General features: G+C 27.1%; 3 protein-coding genes across 8 annotated transcripts; 2 read left to right on the top strand and 1 right to left on the bottom strand.

Annotated features, from left to right (window-relative positions):
* The first annotated feature begins 94 nt into the window (after positions 1-94).
* Positions 95-7388, top strand: LOC114119786 (voltage-dependent calcium channel subunit alpha-2/delta-3). Of its 3 annotated transcripts, none has more exons than XM_050201943.1 (28): positions 95-444; positions 524-605; positions 693-806; positions 871-1162; positions 1217-1348; positions 1534-1790; positions 1857-1976; positions 2174-2393; positions 2507-2643; positions 2740-2880; positions 3178-3273; positions 3422-3505; positions 3771-3845; positions 3920-4027; positions 4091-4165; positions 4236-4386; positions 4466-4517; positions 4604-4764; positions 4833-4874; positions 4946-5036; positions 5119-5220; positions 5309-5421; positions 5494-5642; positions 5708-5959; positions 6322-6421; positions 6486-6639; positions 6820-7030; positions 7105-7250. In XM_050201943.1, exons 1-28 carry the CDS (start codon positions 341-343, stop codon positions 7111-7113), a joined length of 3624 nt encoding a protein of 1207 aa, XP_050057900.1. In that variant the 5' UTR covers positions 95-340; the 3' UTR covers positions 7114-7250. The 3 variants fall into 3 exon arrangements, with proteins under 3 accessions (XP_050057900.1, XP_050057899.1, XP_027837283.2); XM_050201942.1 differs by having other exon boundaries at positions 97-444; positions 7137-7388; XM_027981482.2 differs by lacking the exon at positions 2740-2880 and having other exon boundaries at positions 100-444; positions 7137-7388.
* On the bottom strand, positions 7386-11954 carry LOC114119776 (E3 ubiquitin-protein ligase TRAIP-like). 3 transcript variants are annotated; one of them, XM_050201946.1, is made up of 9 exons: positions 11780-11954; positions 9747-9870; positions 9221-9436; positions 9005-9163; positions 8814-8924; positions 8605-8739; positions 8345-8525; positions 7798-7914; positions 7386-7716 (listed from the first exon to the last, which is right to left on the bottom strand). In XM_050201946.1, exons 1-9 carry the CDS (start codon positions 11952-11954, stop codon positions 7426-7428), a joined length of 1509 nt encoding a protein of 502 aa, XP_050057903.1. In that variant the 3' UTR covers positions 7386-7425. The 3 variants fall into 3 exon arrangements, with proteins under 3 accessions (XP_050057903.1, XP_027837269.1, XP_027837268.1); XM_027981468.2 differs by lacking the exon at positions 11780-11954 and adding an exon at positions 11362-11510; XM_027981467.2 differs by lacking the exon at positions 11780-11954 and adding an exon at positions 10978-11335.
* Positions 11955-12044: 90 nt separating this feature from the next.
* On the top strand, positions 12045-16988 carry LOC114119777 (polyadenylate-binding protein 2). Of its 2 annotated transcripts, none has more exons than XM_027981470.2 (7): positions 12045-12195; positions 13047-13209; positions 13280-13412; positions 15584-15651; positions 15732-15926; positions 15991-16142; positions 16213-16988. In XM_027981470.2, exons 2-7 carry the CDS (start codon positions 13057-13059, stop codon positions 16250-16252), a joined length of 741 nt encoding a protein of 246 aa, XP_027837271.1. In that variant the 5' UTR covers positions 12045-12195; positions 13047-13056; the 3' UTR covers positions 16253-16988. The 2 variants fall into 2 exon arrangements, with proteins under 2 accessions (XP_027837271.1, XP_050057905.1); XM_050201948.1 differs by lacking the exon at positions 12045-12195 and adding an exon at positions 12345-12537.
* Positions 16989-19154: the final 2166 nt, after the last annotated feature.

Raw genomic sequence — 19154 nt, 5'->3', positions numbered from 1 at the left:
TATTAAGTAACAAAAAAAAAAAAAAAAATTTAATTAATCATTATACGTTTAATAATTTTTTTTTTTAAAGGTGCTTTCTCTTTACTTAAGGGAACTGTATTATTATTATACTATATAATGAACGTTTCTAGATGTCTAATTTTGTCTATATTTCTAAATTAATAAAAATGGAGTTTATTCTGAAGTTAATTGGCTAACATCCAAGAGTGGGAATATATGTGTCTATATTTAGATTACAGATATGCTAGAGTATATCCCTAAAGGTTATACAATTTGCTGAAACCAAAACTGTTTATATGTGTAGTTGTATTGATTTCTAAAGAAAGTAAATATTCTAAGTATGAATATTTATATAAATATATGTACATTTCTTGTTGCAGTTTTATTTGTTATATACGCTATAGATGTTCAGGATGAAAAAAAAAATAGTTTGGAGGAACTTTTGTAAGTGATACTTACAGTTATTTTATTTTCTGCTTTATGAAAGCATTTAATGTTTTTTACGTTTTAAAATTTAATTTAGGGTGGACAATTGGGCTGAGACATTTGGCAAAGAATTATGGTATCTGGGACAAAATATAACTAAATCTGATGAGATTCGATTGGTATATACTATACTAGATGATAGTATTAATTGTGTTTTTTATTACATGCATATAACATTTATAAATTATAGTTTAAATTGTGTTTAGCGTTACAAAAAATTGAATGAAACACATGTGTTTAGAACAAATGCCAGTCAACTTTTACAAAACATATCAACAGCAATGAATCGTATGATAAGATTGAAAATGACAGCTGTATCTGTAAATCTAATATAATGTTTTAATTGAATTATTTTGCTATATTTAATTATAAAATAATTTTTAGTGTCTTATGGATGCAGCAGAACGTTTATCTGAAGAATTTGAATTTAAATTCCATGGAGAAAATGGAATTTCAAATTATACTTATTTTAATGCTAAGTATTCACCAGTTGAAGGTATTGATGATTCTGATGATCCAGACCGAACTACCCCAAATATATCTTTGGATCTAGGAAAAACTATTATTCAATTAGAATTCAAAACAATGAATCTGACAAAAAATGATCATTTTTATGGATTATCTGTTAATACTGATTACAGCGCAGTTTATTTACCTACAATATTATATGAAAAACGTATGTATACTTTTAGTTATTTTTATATTCCTCTATTTAAATTAATATTTTCAGTTGAACATGTCCAAATACCTTTACAATGGTCTGAAAAATTAGATGAAGTATTTTTACAAAATTATCGCAGTGACCCATCTCTTTCTTGGCAATATTTTGGAAGTACAGCTGGATTTATGCGTCATTATCCTGGTAAAATTATATTAAAGCTTTAAATGTTATATATCAATAAACCATATTGATATATCAGTATGTATAAGCTATTTTATAGTATTATAAAATAGATGAAATGAGAAATGAGTGTATCTTTCCCGCATGATCAATACATTATAAATCCAGAAATGATACATTGATGTTTAATATTATTATATTTTTAGCTATAAGATGGTCAGCTAAACCTAGTGTATTTGACACCCGTTTGCGACCATGGTACATTCAAGCTGCAACTTGTTCAAAGGATGTAGTAATTTTATTAGATATTTCTGGTTCCATGAATGGCATGCATCAATCAATCTCTCAGCTTGTAATTAAATCCCTACTGAAAACATTCAACAATGATGATTCGATTAATATTATTTTTTTTAATACTGGTTTTACTTACTTAGTAACTTGCTTTAAAGAAATGTTAGTTCAGGTAATAATAATCCAAATTATTATTTGTTCAAGTTGATAAGTATAATTAATAATTTTTATATGATAGGCTACTCCTGAAAATCTTTACACATTTCATAAAGCTATAATTGAAGATCCAAGATTATCACCATCTTCTACAGCAAACTACAGCAAGGCATTTATTGAAGCCTTTCAACTTTTATCTAATGTAGGTAGCATATGAACTACAGTAATAACCTATAAAACCTATTAAATACTTAAATGGCAATGCAAGACACACTGAATTTTTTTTTACACAATCATAAGATGATATTGTTTTTTAAAAAAAGTGTCTTAGGGTTTTACTGTATGGTATGTTCTTTTACTCAGTATGTACAATTTTAAATTAATATTCTTTTATTTTAGAATAGAAAGAACAAGAGATGTTCTGAGGAAACATGTAATCAAATGATTATGTTGATTACGGATGATGATCCTAATGAAGAACTTTTTGATGTTGTACAAGAGCACAATCGCATTGATAATAATAAATTTACAAATATACCAGTCCGCATATTCACCTATATGATGGGTCGTGATATAACTACAACACCTGAACTTGAGCGACTTGCGTGTGAAAATAGAGGTTTGTGTAAATGCTATACCTAACTCAACTTAATTATTACACTTATTAAAAAAACAGTGTTTATACATAATTAATGTAATGTTTGAACAGTATTTATTATTTTATGTTTGTAGGTAGTTTTGCACACGTACATTCAAAAGATGAAGTACTTGAAAGTGTTTTGAAATACATTGCTGTTTTGGCAAGACCTCTAGTTTTACAAGCTGAAAAACATCCTGTTACATGGTCACATACGTTTATGGACATTTCTGTAAGTGAAAACTTTTGATTTTGTAGAATAAGTTATTAGCTGTATTTTTAAAGTTCTAGTTCATAGCCATAATTAATGTTAAGAGCATTTTGTTAGGATCCATATGTAACAAGTGCATTAAAAAATTCAATGGATTTTGATAAGCAGATGAGTGATCTCGCTGCTAATTTGAATGAACAAAAACAATTCCCTAACCAACATAAAATGGATTCTAAATATTTGATATTGAGTTCTGAGGTAATTCTTGTTTATCAGTATGTATCCAAACCAAAATCCTAAATATTAAACACAGTAGTTCCAATCCTTTGAAATAAACAAAAAAATTAATAGTGAATTTATACTATAACCATTAATGTTGGTATTTAATAGTTCTAATGTATATAATTATATAAATACACCTCTAGAAATGTTACCAATACACCTTTAAAAATGTTACCTAGCGTGAAATCCAATGTTGTTACCACTTTATTGTAGTATTGGCTTTAAAATTTTATTTTATTAAATACCTTTTTATATTCTAACGATGTTGCTTAGAGTTTAGATGAGGATGGAAATTATCAAGAATATAGGCCAATGACTGCAATTTCCATACCAATATTTAATAAAAAAAGAGGAAAAACTAATAATGAGGTTAGTTTATTTAATTTATTTGTTTTTAGTTTTAAGCTGTAGTATAGTAATAATTAATTTTTAATTCTCAATAGTTATGCTACTTACTTAGTAAGTATTTATGATAAATTTGTTATATTAAAAAAAAAATGTATTTATTTTATTTTAGAGTAAAGTTCAAGGAGATTTGCTCGGTGTTGCTGGAACTGATGTACCAATTGCTGAATTTGAAAAACTAACACTTCCTTATAAAGTATTCATAATTTTAGTACATATTATACTTATAAAAATGATTAATAGAACAATGTTTTATTTTTTTATTTCTTATTCAAGTTAACTTTTAAATGGGTTCTCATAGGTACTATTGTTATTATTTAATAGTTATTGGTACCAATTATTAAATTATATAGAACAATTATATTATAAATTAATACAAAATGTTCATAATAAAAATAGAAACATTAACTGTGTGGTGTCATTTTAATTAATTAGTACTTAATTTGTTTTTGAAATTTTAGATTGGTGTAAATGGCTATGCATTCGTTGTTACAAATAATGGATATGTGCTTTTTCATCCAAAATTAAGACCTGTTGTAAGTAAAGAATATTCTATATAAATATTTTTTTTAAGCTCAAATTTAATTTTTTAATAAATTATACTTTAAAGGAAGATGGTATTCTTAAAGATAATCACAATAGTATTGATCTAACCGAACTGGAAATGTTGGATGATAATGACGAAGATCCAAGACAGCCACATCAACATATAGTTCAAGTATGAAATAACACTATTAATTATTTGAATACATGTAATAGTTTTATATTGTTATTTAAGTAGTTAAGGGAAGCAATAGTAAATCACAAGCGTGGATCCATGGAAAATTTAAGCATTAAGTTTCACTATGACAATATGGTATAGTAATAATAAGAAATTAAGAAATAAGATTTTAAATATTAATAATAAAAAGGATTTATTTATTTAGAGACGAGTTGGGTCTGAAGTTCGTAATTATCATTATACTGCATTAGATCCAAAAATAGAAGGTCCGTTTACACTTGGTTTAGTATTACCTGCGTCTTATGGCAACAATTGGATTAAAGCTGGTGATGAAATTAATAAATCAATAGAAAAAGGTAAATATTATATTTTAAGAATGTTTGAAAAATATATTTATAGTTAAAAAGTAATTATTGATAAAAATATATGTTTTAGATGAACAATTTGATAAATATTTTCAAGATAAATGGAAAATTCATCCAAACTGGTAACATAATTTTGATATAAGATATTATACATTCTTTTTAGCTTAGATAAATATAATTTATACATTTTTACTGTATAAAAATTCAGGGTGTATTGTGATTATTTTCATTCATCAGAGAGAAGATTTGAAAATCCTGAAGATAAATTGCTTCATTTTATGGAAAAAATATTTTCTCCAGATTGGGAATGGAAAGAGCAATATCCAGCTTCAAATTTTGAAAACATTTCAATGGATGATTTTGATAGACGTAAGGGCAACTTTTTTTAAAAAATTATAATACCTCTTGTTAATTTAATTTTATTCTATGGTAAATAGGAGAATGTGATAGAAAACCAATAGACATTGATGACTTTTACTGTAAGTTAATATAAAATTATCTCAAAAATTATCTATTTTTTGCTAATTTTGTTCAAATTTTACTATTTCAGGTGATAAAGAATTGATGCAATTATTATTTTTTGATGCAAAAATAACGCATGCATTATATAATTCAACTTGGAATCCTACTTCAGAATTTGAGTGAGTTATTATAATAAGACGTATTGATTTTTATTCTAAATTATCAATTTAATACTCTTAAATTAACTATTTTTATCCTTAGGAAACGCTATGTTAACCAATATAATGTTAGTGTAAGATTTTTGGCTACCCAAGGAGGGTTAAGTAGATGGCAACATATACTTGATCTGGCTGAAGGTGAATTGTATGTATAACATACAGAATAATCATTATTATTATTTTTCTAATATTAGCTAAAAAAAAAATTTATAATTGTATGTATTTAATTTTAGACAGTTTGGAGATGTTCATAATCGTTCGGTTGAAGAAGTTTGGTATAAACGTCCAGTATTATATCGAAATCTTAACCCACAAGCGTTTGTTTTTTCAGTGCCTTTTAATTCTGGTTATTAATTTTGTATGAATATTTTAATAAAATTATCATTCAAACTAATGCATTTTTTTTTTTTATGAATAGGAGACAATGATAAACTAAAAATCACTGCCAGTCATGCAATATTTGTTGAAGACGAAAATAATGAAGCACCGGGATCAGTAGTTGGATATGAAATGTTACACAAGAAATTTTATGACCGCTTTATGGAAATCACGCAAACTAATGAAAATGTTAACAATTCATTTTTATTCATCTTAGTATTGATTAATTTTTATTAACTTTTAGTTATTTTTAGTGTACAAGTTGTTTACCATGCACATCTGATCATCTTGATTGTTATATAATTGATGAAAATGGATATGTTGTACTATCAGAAATATCAGCAGATACTGGCAGATTTTTTGCACAAACAGAATTAAAGAGTACTGGAGTTATTATGGAAACGATGATATCAAAAAAAATATTTAGGCGTATACCTATGTTTGATTACCAAGCTTTGTGCAAAGAGAGAATACCAGCTTCAAGTGCATCGTCCTACTTATTAACAGTAATTTAAATTCAATTTCATATACTAGTTAAAATCAAGTTTAGTGTATAATATAACCATTGTGTAAAAAGAAGCCGAATTAATTAATTAATTTAAAAATAAACTGAGTTATAATATTAAAAATATATAGATTTACTAAATTGCTAATAGAAATTATGTTCAAAATGTAAATAATTTAAATTTTAAGACTTCCATCAAAATATTTAGTGAGTATAGTTCAAAAGCTAGAGGAGAATACAATATCTTTCATAGCCCTTGCCTAATATTAAATTAAATTGTATACTTATAATTTATTAATATTATTAAGATTTAAGAATAGACTGGTCTTTTAATAATATGAATGTTTAATATTATTTTTATAGCCATTTTATTTAGTGTTTGCGAGTCTAAAAATGTTCTTGATGAACTTACTTTGGTTATTGATCGAAGGCAACTTTATTCATGTATGGCCAATTGATGAAGGTAATCATTAAACATGCAGGTAATATAGAACATCTTAACTCATCGTATTTTAATTGCCCATTAGGTTATGTAGATGACACAATGCTCAATAAAAATCCAGAAAAATATAAAATTATCAATAAACCTTGCGATAAGAAAGCTGACTTGTTTATGTTGGAACATGAACACCTTACTTCTGAAGGATTTGATGCTCCACCACCAGCTGGATCAACTATAAGGTTAGGATCGTAACAATAATGTGATGGTATGAATGTAATACATTAGAATTAAATTTACAACCATAAACTGTGACCATTTGAGTTAACTAAAATTATATTTTAAACATAGAAGCTAATAATGGGAGAGGGGCTAATAATCATAATACTTAGTACTTTAATATATATGTGAATGTTTTTTAGGCCATTTTTTGTAAAACGTATAGCCCATTCAAACTTACTTCTCGTTGTTGTAAAAAATGCAGAGAGCAGTCAAAGTCATTTGAGTGTTAACCCAGTTAAAGTAGAATATAAAAACACATCAGGTATAATCACTGATCATAGTTGCAACAAACTGAATCTCAACTCTTTTTATAGACGGAAACTAGGAGGATGTTATAATAGTCATCCAGAGGTAATATATTTTTGTTACTAATTAAATATAAATATATTGTTTAATTATTAATTCATATTACAAATATTTTTCAGTTCTTTTAATATACTTGATATTGTTTTTATAGGAGCCAAACACCAAAGTGTGTTCAAAATGTAATATTATTAAATCAACAATAATGTTTGTAATGATAATGAGCAATTTATGTTTACATATTTAAATTGAATTATACTTTAATAAGAAACTGCAATTCATTCATTAAAAAAAAAAAAATTGATAAATCATTAAAAAAGAAAATTAATGTACTTACAAGAATTCTAATATTGTTATTTGAACATAATTTAATATTGTCAAATAAATACTATAAACATTACAATTATATGTTTTTTTTTTTTTTGTAGTAAAGAGATACATTATTAAAGTATTTCGGCAGATAAAAAACTATCCAAAGTTGTATTACCATTTGATGGAGGTGGTTTTTTTTTAAAATTAGAAACTAATTTTCGTTTTTTTATTACTGGTTTCTGTCGACTAGGGTATACATCTGGTTTTGAGCGACCACCAAGACCATCATACATTTCTTCATCTGAACTACTTGAAAAAGCCATAGATTTTGATACATAATTCGCACTTACTGATTTAGTAGTTAAAGGTGGCCTCATAAATCCAATAGGTCGCCGAGGACTTTTAGGCATAAATGTGTTGACCTTAACAAAAATATATTGCAAAAAATATAATAGAAAATGTCTATAGTATTATTACTTATTTAATGATTAGTTTATATTTACACATTGTGATGATGACTGCTCAGTTTTATTATTTAAACTATGTGGCTTTAATTGTCCTTTACATTGTACTGGAGAGGAAACTGAATTTCCTGGAGAGTATATATTTGATTTTGTACCCTAAAAAACATTATAAATTAATACATTTTAAGGATTTTTTTATTTAATTATCTTCTAAGGTTCTTTAAAAACAGCAATAAAACAGAAATGACATACGATGCCATTTTTTTATTTTACATATACAATGATGTGTCATTTCTAGCGCTAGTGAGTGCTGAATGTGTCATTAGATAATATTAAGTTATATCTTTCAAGAGTTTGAAACTTAGAATACCTAGCTATGAAAATATTATTTTAACTATATTGCTAGTAAATAGGTAATTTGTAATTTGTAATTATGGTTATTTGATATTTAATCAATATATCAATGTTAATAACTTAACAAAAACTACAAATTTTCTTATTAAAAAAAAAATGTTATAATACAATTTTAAATTATTATACTTAAGAATTGTTTGGTTAAATAAATAATAGATTTAACTTTATGTACTTTATCTAAATTTGGAGTAACAGTCAACTCTGGAGCTGGGCTTTCATGTATTATTCTTTTACATAATTCGGTTCTTCTTGGAGTATTATCTTTTGCTTGCACCAGAGATTCTAAATTTTCACATTTTTTTTGTAGTCTTACAATTTCTGCTTCAAGGTCAGTAATTTCTGATTTTAATTTTCTAACAAACAAATTAAAATACACTGTTAGAAATATATTTAAATGCATTAAAGATTTAAATTATTAAATAAATTACATACTCCATAACACGGGTATTCATGGATTCTTTTGCATTTACATTACACAAATGTCTTTTGAGTTCCATATATTTGGTGACACGTTGTGAAAATTTAGTTTCCAAATCTTTATTACTATCTTTTAAAGTTTGAATTTCTCTATGAAACAATTGTTGATTTATAAAATAAATAATATAAATGATAATACACAAATTAAAAATAAAATATCATACCTTTTAAAAGAAGTTATGAGTAAACACAGAGTTTGAATATCAGTCTTTTTTTTTAACAAACATACAGCTTCTTGAGAATCTGCAGGTGTTCCATATAATATACTGTTTATTCTACAATTTAATATGAATATTACATGAACTAATTTTTGATTGCTAGTAAAACATTAATGATTAAAGCAAAGGTGTCTTACGATTGATATTTTTCCAAATCTTTTTTTAATTCTTCAGCTTCAAGTTTGTAGGAAGTAGATTTTTTGCATTCAGATTTAAGAAAACGGATATTCTCTTGTAAACTGGACACAAATGTTTGATGACCTCGTATTTTATCTTCCACATCTTTAACATGTTTCCTGTAAATATAATGAATATATTATTTAGAAAAAATATAAATTAAATATTTTCCTTACTTCAATGAAATTAGTTGTTCTTTTTCTTTTTTGGTTTGAATTATCAAATTTTTTATTTCTTCATTCTTCAGAGTATTTTCATATGTAAGTGATTGTACTTGGTGTGTCAATGACGATATATCTTCTTTAATACTTAAATTTGAATTGTTGTGAAAATATAGTTTAATAATTTGCTTTTCAGTAACTTTTGACCGACAATGTGGACATGTTTGCGATCTTAAAATGATAGAAGAAAAGCAACAGTTAAATAAATGAATAATTATATGTAGATACAATTTTAGGTAAAAATATTATACAGAAAACTGGGAATCATTATTTTATAGGTATTACTATTATATACTTATAATAGTAAATACTGATAGTTATTAGTTATAATATGATATTATTATGTAATATTATATGGTAACTAAAGCAGACAAATAAATACCTAGCAAAAATAGTAGGTAGGTAATTATTTGTTATACTCTTAAAAAAACAATTAAAATACATATAGTACAGAATTATAAAATTTAAATTTTAACATTACCTATTAATCCATTGCATGAGACATTCATAATGAAAAACATGACCACAAGGTGTTGAATGAACTGATTCAGGATGAATTCCAGTGAAGCAATCGCCACATATTGAACAAGATGCTAACATTTTTGCTTAAAAAAGGAAAATAAATTGTTAAAATATGTTTAATATACATGAAATATTTAAGTAACAAATAATCAAGTATTCACAGTTAAACATTTGGCATTTAAGTTTTATGAATCATGCCTAAGAAATAAATTTCAAATGAAAATTATTAGTCCTTGAATCTATGAATAATATAATTGAAATCTATATTATATAAACTAAATTTTATTGAATTATTTAGTTATTACTTATTAATAGTAATCAATTAGATAAATTTATCAATAATGTGTTGTGTTATATGAATAATTTTTAAAATCTGATGATGCGGTAACTGGTCTCAAAAGTAATAAATTTCTATTCAAGCAAATTAAACTTGTGCATTAAGATATATTTTACACTTACAAGGTACTAGTGTAGTATAAACTAGATGAGTAGTTATGGTAGTTGTTAATTATTGCACTGGGGTTGGCCCACCTTACATAATTTTGCAGCTTGCAAAATTTATCACACTTCTAAAAAACTTTTATTTTTTTGAAATGAATCCAAATCTAATTTGAGGATTTATGATTTTGTGTATAGGTACAAGATCATTTGGATTAGCTATCACGGTATTTTACAATAAAAAACACTTCCAATTAAAATGATACTTGCCATGTATAATATAAATTAATTAGGAAATAAAATGGAAACCTTATTATTGACCTATCATTTTATTTTTAAGTAACAACCTGGTTGGTATTCATAGGCGAAACTAGACAATTTTATTAGGATAGACTAAGTATGTTTTTAATTTTAATTTTAAATTACTTAGTCAGTATGATACTATGATATCCAGCCAGCATTAGGTCAGGCCATGGCCTTACCCATAGTTTTGCCTATGCTGGCATTATAAGATTAACATTATTTTTTACAGGATTATTTAGAAAATTTGTAGGTACCTATAAGCCAAATAATATTATTTGAGCCCAAGTTATATTCAGATATAGATAACAAATCACAAAATAAGTAATGCACACAAATCTAAATTTATGTAGTACGTTGTAACTTTAAGAACACTTTAGTGTAAATCTATAGAATTAGTGAATTAATTTGTTTTGGTTAATTCGGGGCAGAACAGTTTTGACGATGCATACCTTTATAGATTTATTGGGTCAAGTCTACAATCAAGACTTAATCCGAGTCATCACAATGGGTAGTGAGTAGATGTCGCATTCTACGATCACGTTTTAGATGAATAAAAACACTAGAATTTACTTAATAATAATTTTATTGAAAGAGATTAACATTATTTGGTGATATATGTTTGGTGGAATAAAAAAATATTAGACAAGGGTACGAGACGTGACATTTAGAAAACATATAACGACTATCGAGGTACTTAGACTGTGATTTAGACACCAAATGAGTATTGAGTAATAACCAAAATAATAATATTAAAAAAACTTGCTATTAATAATATAATATGGATTTTAGATTGCGCTTCCGAAGGAACATGATAACCCAGGTTGATAACTCACACAAACACAGTGTGTCTTAAACGAAAGCGAACGATTTTACGATTCGTTGGTTGAACATTTTGTCCGTCTCATAACTCATTTCTGTCGTATGCGCGTGGTTTGAACTTTCAACTTGAGAAGTAATAAATTCGACGGTAATTCATTAACCATAATAATCGTATTATGTAAACTTATAGTAACTCTATCGTTGTGATATAAGTTGAGATATACGCCGTTTGTACTATGTAGTTTTATATCGTCAGAAGGAAAATCAGTTTTATTTCATCTCCTAATACAATAATCCAACTGGAAATCTAGTAAATGTTGGTTGTACTGGATTTTGGAATTACAATATTATTTTACAACTGATACAGTACGGTATTGTTGTAGTTATCGTTTGTTATGGAAATAACAAAAAAAAAAAAAAAAACTACGAAACTGTGATAAATGCTCGCGTAAACGTGCGCGCGCTCCATGTGTTTGCGTGCGTGCGCGTGTGTAACTTCTGTAACGACTGTTGTAAGCGTCTGTAGCACAATATTTCGATTTTTGGTGTTCGGTGTACACAACTGTTTTTTACGCCCGGTCTCGCGGTTGATACTTGATAGTGTCATAGCTGTTATTTAACTCGTAGTCACTAGTCACTAGTTAGTCGTTACGTTTTCTTAGTTTTCGTGTTTGTTTTTTGTGGTAATTTTTTTTTTTTTGTGCTTTTTTTTTTCTCCCGTTTTGTTTGCCGGCAGACTGCAGAGTGGCAGACGTTCGCCGCGTCCCGTAACGACCAGTGTTTCGCCCGTGGTAGACCGCGCCGCCTAATCGAATTTTTCATCCGTTTCCATCCGGACCGGACGCCGCGTAAGTACCTGACCGACACTTTTATTACCGGGCACTCCACCAGTCCTCCTTCCGTCCCCCCGGCCGCCGCCGGTACGGTGGCCGATTCGACTCGGTTCTCGCGGGAACTCGCCGCGGGAGACCGGGGACGGCAGCCATTTGCAGCTTTTGAACGCCAATCTGAATGGTGGGGGTAGTGGACGCCGTAGTACGGGTCCACCGGCCTTTTTCGGGACTTTCCCGGGTTCCTCGTAGCGACTACGGTTAAACGTTTTCTAGTAGCGTCCCACATTTTTCGTTCTGATCCGCGGACTGTACGCGATTTCGGCACGTCTTGCTGCCTTTACCCCGTCACGCCCCTGGGTAAGTGGTGGGTTTTGGGTACCTACGCGTTCCCGCTAAGCTTCTTTTCTGAAAAATCCACGATCGAAATCTGTTGGCAATTTTCCCGTCGTCCAATGTCGTTTTACTACACATTTCTAACGGTTGTTTCGTCTGGTTAAACAGTTTTTATTTCAAAATTTATGGTTGGGATTGTTGAGCGGTTTGAGTTAGTGTTACGTTATTAATTCATTTCCAATGTGCATCAAAACCGTTACATTTGCATAATCAATATCATTAATATGATATCTGATCATAATTGATGTGTTCACCTCTGTACAGTTTAAGGAAGAATTCATATAGATAGTTACGTTTTAAACAGTAAAATAATTCTGTCTGCTAGGGGCCATGTCTTGCCAATTTGTTATTTTTAGGTTATTTATTTTTTTGCAATAATATTTTATCAACAAATTAAAAGTACTTGATATAATAATAAACCTTCTATACTAATAGGCCTATTCTCATCAATGTTTCTTTTAAAATTTTTTTAGTTCATCAACCATGGCAGACTTAGATGACCAATTATTAGAAGGTGGTATTGATTTATCATCTGAAGAACATAACACACAAATTAGTATAGAAAATAGCATGTCTTTTGATTTGATTGAAAATGGTCAATCGAATAATGTCGACTCTCAAGCATCAGCAGATTCTGTAAGTTTAATTTGTTTTTAGTGTGTGTCACATGCATTTCAACTGCATTCTAACATAACTGTATATTTAGGACTTGGAAGTAATCAGAGCTCGTGTACGCGAAATGGAAGAAGAAGCTGAAAAGTTAAAAAAATTGCAATCACAAGTAGATCAAGAAATGTCAAACACACCAGTACTGTCTTCTCCAAATTGCTCGAAAACAAGTACGTTGAACTTATATTTTTTTTTTCTTTGTATAGATAATGTTGGTAATTTAATATTTTCTTAAGAGCTATAGGTAGTTGTTTCCACGGTTATTGTATTACAACAAACAATTTATCTATAATTTATATATTGATCTACAAATCAATAACTTTGGGTATTTAAACTTATATTAAATGTTAAATCTGACTGGTTGATTAAATGTTTAAAACAATTCTATGATATTAATATTAAAATTAATGTTAACATTTATTTATTTTATAAAAATGTTATCCTCAAAAAGCTCTGCACTATTGCTTTATAGTTGTTGTGCTTTTTAATTTTGAGGTACAGAACTGAGCAGATCTCCACATGTGTTTAAAAATAATTCATTTTATTAACACTTACTAAATCTGCACAACAACTTATAATTATTAATGTACAGGTATATTTATTTCATGATTATGATTTTTAATGCTACTTATTACAATTTTAAAGTGTAGTATTAGTTTATTGTAACTAATTCAGACCCTTCGAAGTGATACATGTGATATATTTTTATGTTCTGTAGAATAAAAATTTAGTAGATGTCTACCTACATGTGTTTGAGAGTAAACACTTACTAATTTTTCTTAACAATGTTCTTAATCTGTGTAATTACCTCAAAAGCTCTTTAAAATAGTTTATTAGCTATTTTATTCAAATTATTTGAGGAATAATAACGTAGTAGATCTCCACATGTGTTTATAATTAAACCTTTTATTAAACACTTACTAAATCTACTTAACAAGAAACAATATCTTAATCAGCGTTTTAGATTATTGACCACGTATAGACTGACTATTGGTCCATCTAATTATTGTATAAATAGTTAATTTATATAATAAAATTACCTCAGAAGCTCTTTAAAATAGTTTATTAGCTATTTTATTCAAATTATTTGAGGAAGAATAATGTAGTAGATCTCCACATGTGTTTATAATTTAATTAAACCTTTTATTAAACACTTACTAAATCTACTTAACAAAAAAAAGCAAATTATATTATATATGACCAAGACTTAAATAAATAACACAATTTATTTAATAACAGTAGCTTATAGTTGTATAAAAAATACAGGTTATACAATTTAATTTAATTACATTAATTATTTATGATCAATTAATGATGAATTCTAGTCTCGTTCGTATGATAATTTACTTATGATTACTACAAATAATCTGAACTTGATCTTTTTATTTATTCAATATTATTATTCATATAACCTTTGGATATTCATTAATTTTCTTTAATGCCAACATGATGATTAAACGGTCTTGTTCCTATGATGTAATATGAATCAATGTACACTTTCTGATTTTGGCCATGTGAAATTAATAAAAAGTTTTATAAAATGGTATTATATGTTGTTAAACGCTAAAATGATGAATAAATGGTCTTGTTCCTATGAAATAATATGAATCAATGTACACTTTCTGATTTTGGTTGTATCTTTATTCTAAATTTGCTCCTGAATAGAGTTATTTTTAGTATCTACAATTACAAATGATATAAATAATATTATGTTATTGTGAAAAACAATTACTATACTAATAATTAACCTCAAAAGCTCTTTAAAATAGTTAAAATAACTATTTTATTATAACTATTTTGAGAAAAATAAATTAAAGTAGATCTCCACATGTGTTGCAAGTTATAATTTCTAAGCAATCACTTACTAAATCTACCCTACATGCCTAATATTTTTAGTTTATTGTTTTATGTGTTTATAAAACACCAAATGATTTAGAAATTGCGTTAATTAACACTAAATATCTTGTATCTATATCTCTAAATAGAACTCTTGAAACAATTAAAGTTATAACAATGTCTTAGGTAAAAATATTTTTAGTAACACAAAATGTATTTATGATAATAATTAACTTCATGAGCTCTATACAATAGTTTTTTTTTTTAATATAGTAGATCTCCACATGTGATACTAATAATAATGTTAAAATTATCACTTACTAATTCTACAAGACATAATTTAAAGATATTTAATATTTATTATTTTGCATAAAGAAGTTAAAATAACTTAATACAATTCAAAAAATTCAATGATAAAATGATAATTAATACATTTTAATATTAGTTATTTTTTATTATTTTTATTATTAATTTTGTATATTTAAGGATTAATATTGTCTTTTAGGTGCAACATATAATTTGTCAGAGCAGGAAAAAGCTGAAGCTGATGCTAGATCTGTTTATGTTGGTAATGTAAGTATATGCTTGATTATTTAGCTAATAAATTTTTTATATCATAACTAATTCATGAGATATTTGTTTTAAAATTGTAGGTAGACTATGCAGCAACAGCAGAAGAATTGGAAACTCATTTTCATGGGTGTGGTTCAATAAATCGGGTAACCATATTGTGTAATAAATTTGATGGTCATCCAAAAGGGTTTGCATATATTGAATTTGCTGACATGGATTCAGTTAATACAGCCATGGCTATGGATGATTCTTTATTCAGGGGCCGTCAAATTAAAGTAAGATATACATAATTAAATTTCATGAGATGCATTATTTTTAAATGTTTGTGCTTTTTTATAGGTCAATCCTAAAAGAACGAATAAACCTGGGATAAGCACTACAAATCGTCCAGTAGCATCTAGGGGTAGAGCTATGTTCCGAGGTCGTCCAATGTCTCGTGGTGGTGCACAATCATCATTTTATGGTGGTTACAGACCATCTCGTAGACCAAGGTATTAATTTTAAATATTAACATTCTAAAACATTTTAATATTATGTTTAATTTTTTTAATTTGTTTACAGAGGTGGTTATTCCAGAAGAGCAATGTATTATCCTTACTGACGTTCACAATAAATCCATCGCTACAGTTATCGGTGGGAACTATCAATATTTTACAATTAAGAAATTCTAACAAATAAAGGCTTTTTAGAATAAAAATAATTCTTTTGTACATACATTCAAATATTAATTTAATAGCCTTAATGAGCTATTGGGAATGTATTAACTTGAGTTTTTATTTTTGATTGAAAATTGGATTTTATATTAATAATTATAGCCTGTAATAATTAATTGGAAATAAAAAAAAATATTGTGTACTCATATGACTGTGCAATGAATTATCAAATTATTCTATCTAGTTACATTGTCTGTTTCAAATTAATATTTAATGTACTATTTTAGAATAATATATCTATTATGTTAGATCTTAAGGTTTGAAAATTTCGTATGTGCCTAGCTATAAGTTTTATTATACCTAGATATTTTTAAATTATTTTAACTCACTATTTTTCTAAATTTGAAACAAGTTGTGTTTTTTATGTAAATATTGTACTACATATTTTTATGTAGGTTTATTTTAACTTAAAAATGTCAAATATGTATAAAAGATTGTGTGAATCTGATAAATACAATGTTTTTTAAAAAATAAGAAATAATAACCAAAGAAAATATTCGTGCAATAAAAATGAAAATATACTCAAAAAAAGTTGAACGATAAAAATATGACAACAAAGACAATTAAAACGCAAAAAAAAGACAAAAGATTCAAAATAAATAAAACACATAACCAAATTTAAAACTGTGTTTTTATTACCTACCTTCCTTTACATAGATAAGTAAAGTTTAGTATATTCCATGTTATTAATATCTGTGCAAAGAACAATAATATTGTATTAAAAATTGAAGTAAAAGGTGACTTGAAACAAAATATTTATTTATTACAAACAAAAAAAAAGATTTTGCAAAACGAATTTATGAACATTTTAAATTAATGCTTATGAAAACAAGTTTAGGGTTATCCTTACATAGTGTTCGAAAAATAAATTTGATTTCGTGAGAAGTGTCAAAAAAATAAAGATATTTAAATTTAATCTCTTATTACAGTATGTCACAAATGCTGATTATTGACAACAACTTTTATTTGCCACGTGGGTGATAATATGAACTTGAAGTTATGTAGAAAAGCTATGTGACCACACATAATATGGAACTACACATAGTAATTAATATAACCTCAGCTTTTACATTCAGCTTTTTCCGTTATATAGGCAATGTATGATGTATCATGTAAATATTATCGTCATCTGAATGCCTGGCACTTGGCAGTTAATAGGCGGTGGTTGTGATAAAACATCTTGTACATATATTCATGTACATGATATATGCCACGGTAAAAGTACGAATACCGGCAAAACGGTTTTAAGATTTTATTAAAATCTAGGATAGGTAAGTAGGTACACAAAATTATTAGTTAGGTCAAATCCCGAATGATTTTTTGATACGGACTTTAACAAACGAGGTTTGGTAAATCTTAGGATAAAAAAAACCAGCGTTGGTTAAAGTTCGAAATGTTTTACTAATTATGTAATATTTTTTCCCTTGCTTTATATTCGTACTTATATATAAAATAATAATTATTATTACCTAGGTATTTAAATATTTTAAATACCTTTATTATAGGCACTACCTAGTACCTACCTATATGTTAGCTATTGCTATTACCTACCTAGGTACTAGTAATTAGTATGATAAATATACACACATCATGTTTTTATTAATTATTATGTATTGTGACAACAAATGTATGTATATCATTATTAAATATTACTGCAAAAATATTTATTATAATTATTTGACTGCTGTGGCGTTTCAAGTTTCACAACACGTTTTTGAATCGGTTTAAACAGTTGCATGATCTTATCAAGTCTTGTCCGTCAATCAAATATAGTTGCGATACTGTTTGGTGAATACTAATTTTATTCTTTGCGAAAAGTGAACTGATTCCGAGTGAAAAGTTGAGTATAAGTATCTACAACGACTACAAGTTACGACTGTGGCGGTATGAGTACTAACCACAAAACGTGCAAAATGTATTATTATGGCTATAATATTAACTTAAGAACTTTTAAAAGTTGACGCGGTTACTCGAGTGATCTGGTAAAGGTAACTGCGATATTTCGTTGGCGGATTGATCATTCGTGGTAAAACCGTTACTGCCAGTATAAGTTGTTATTTCCTCGTCTGATTGTTGATCACCATTTATAACTTGTGATTATTAGGCCCATAATGTACATTTTTCCGTCCTGTAACATTTTGATAAAAATAAATAATATAGTGTCAGTAAATGAGTAAATATGAGGATATGTCAGTGCACTATTTGTTTTCTCTCCTTGGCCTACTCGCAACACAGACAAAACGCATTTACGCAGAATCATTTTTTCTATGATTTTAAGTAATTTTAGAGTAAAAAGATCCATTACAAAAAAGATAGAGAATAATATTTTTGAGGGAATGACATATCGATTTGTCAAAATATGGTTTCAAAACAATTTAAACATCGTTTAAATTTACAACATTATTTTGTTTATTTGAAAGTCAAATAACAATAAAATATAAAATCGATATGTCATTCCCTTAAAAATATTATTATTTATCTTTTTTGTAATGGGTGATTTTACTTTAAGATAACTTAAAACATAGAAAAAATGATTCTGTGTAAATTCGTTTTGTCTATGTTGCGCGTGGACCAGAGAGAGAAAACAAATAGTGCGCTGACATCCTCTTAACGATAAATTTCGTTAGAAAACAAATTATGAACGATTTTACGTGAGACAATCTTACACGAATCAATGTTGACTACTTATTGAATTCTTATCTTTAAATTTTCAAATAACGTTATAGGTATGCGTTATTATACACACTTAAAAGTTAGATAGGTATAGTTAATACTGGAAATTATCCATAC

The sequence above is a fragment of the Aphis gossypii genome, chromosome 2 (genome assembly GCF_020184175.1).
Source record: "Aphis gossypii isolate Hap1 chromosome 2, ASM2018417v2, whole genome shotgun sequence".
Taxonomy (NCBI): domain Eukaryota; kingdom Metazoa; phylum Arthropoda; class Insecta; order Hemiptera; family Aphididae; genus Aphis; species Aphis gossypii.
This window is presented reverse-complemented; position numbering and strand designations above follow the sequence as displayed.

Coding starts and splice junctions, on each gene's coding strand:
- LOC114119786 (XM_050201942.1), top strand. CDS start 341: ATGAATATTTATATAAATATATGTACATTTCTTGTTGCAGTTTTATTT. Junction 807..870: donor TGAAAATGACAGCTGTATCT/GTAAATCTAATA, acceptor AATAATTTTTAG/TGTCTTATGGATGCAGCAGA. Junction 2,394..2,506: donor ACTTGCGTGTGAAAATAGAG/GTTTGTGTAAAT, acceptor TTATGTTTGTAG/GTAGTTTTGCACACGTACAT.
- LOC114119776 (XM_050201946.1), bottom strand. CDS start 11,954: ATGACACTATCAAGTATCAACCGCGAGACCGGGCGTAAAAAACAGTTG. Junction 9,437..9,746: donor CTCATGCAATGGATTAATAG/GTAATGTTAAAA, acceptor TATCATTTTAAG/ATCGCAAACATGTCCACATT. Junction 9,164..9,220: donor GAACAACTAATTTCATTGAA/GTAAGGAAAATA, acceptor TTATATTTACAG/GAAACATGTTAAAGATGTGG.
- LOC114119777 (XM_027981470.2), top strand. CDS start 13,057: ATGGCAGACTTAGATGACCAATTATTAGAAGGTGGTATTGATTTATCA. Junction 15,927..15,990: donor TCAGGGGCCGTCAAATTAAA/GTAAGATATACA, acceptor GCTTTTTTATAG/GTCAATCCTAAAAGAACGAA. Junction 16,143..16,212: donor AGACCATCTCGTAGACCAAG/GTATTAATTTTA, acceptor ATTTGTTTACAG/AGGTGGTTATTCCAGAAGAG.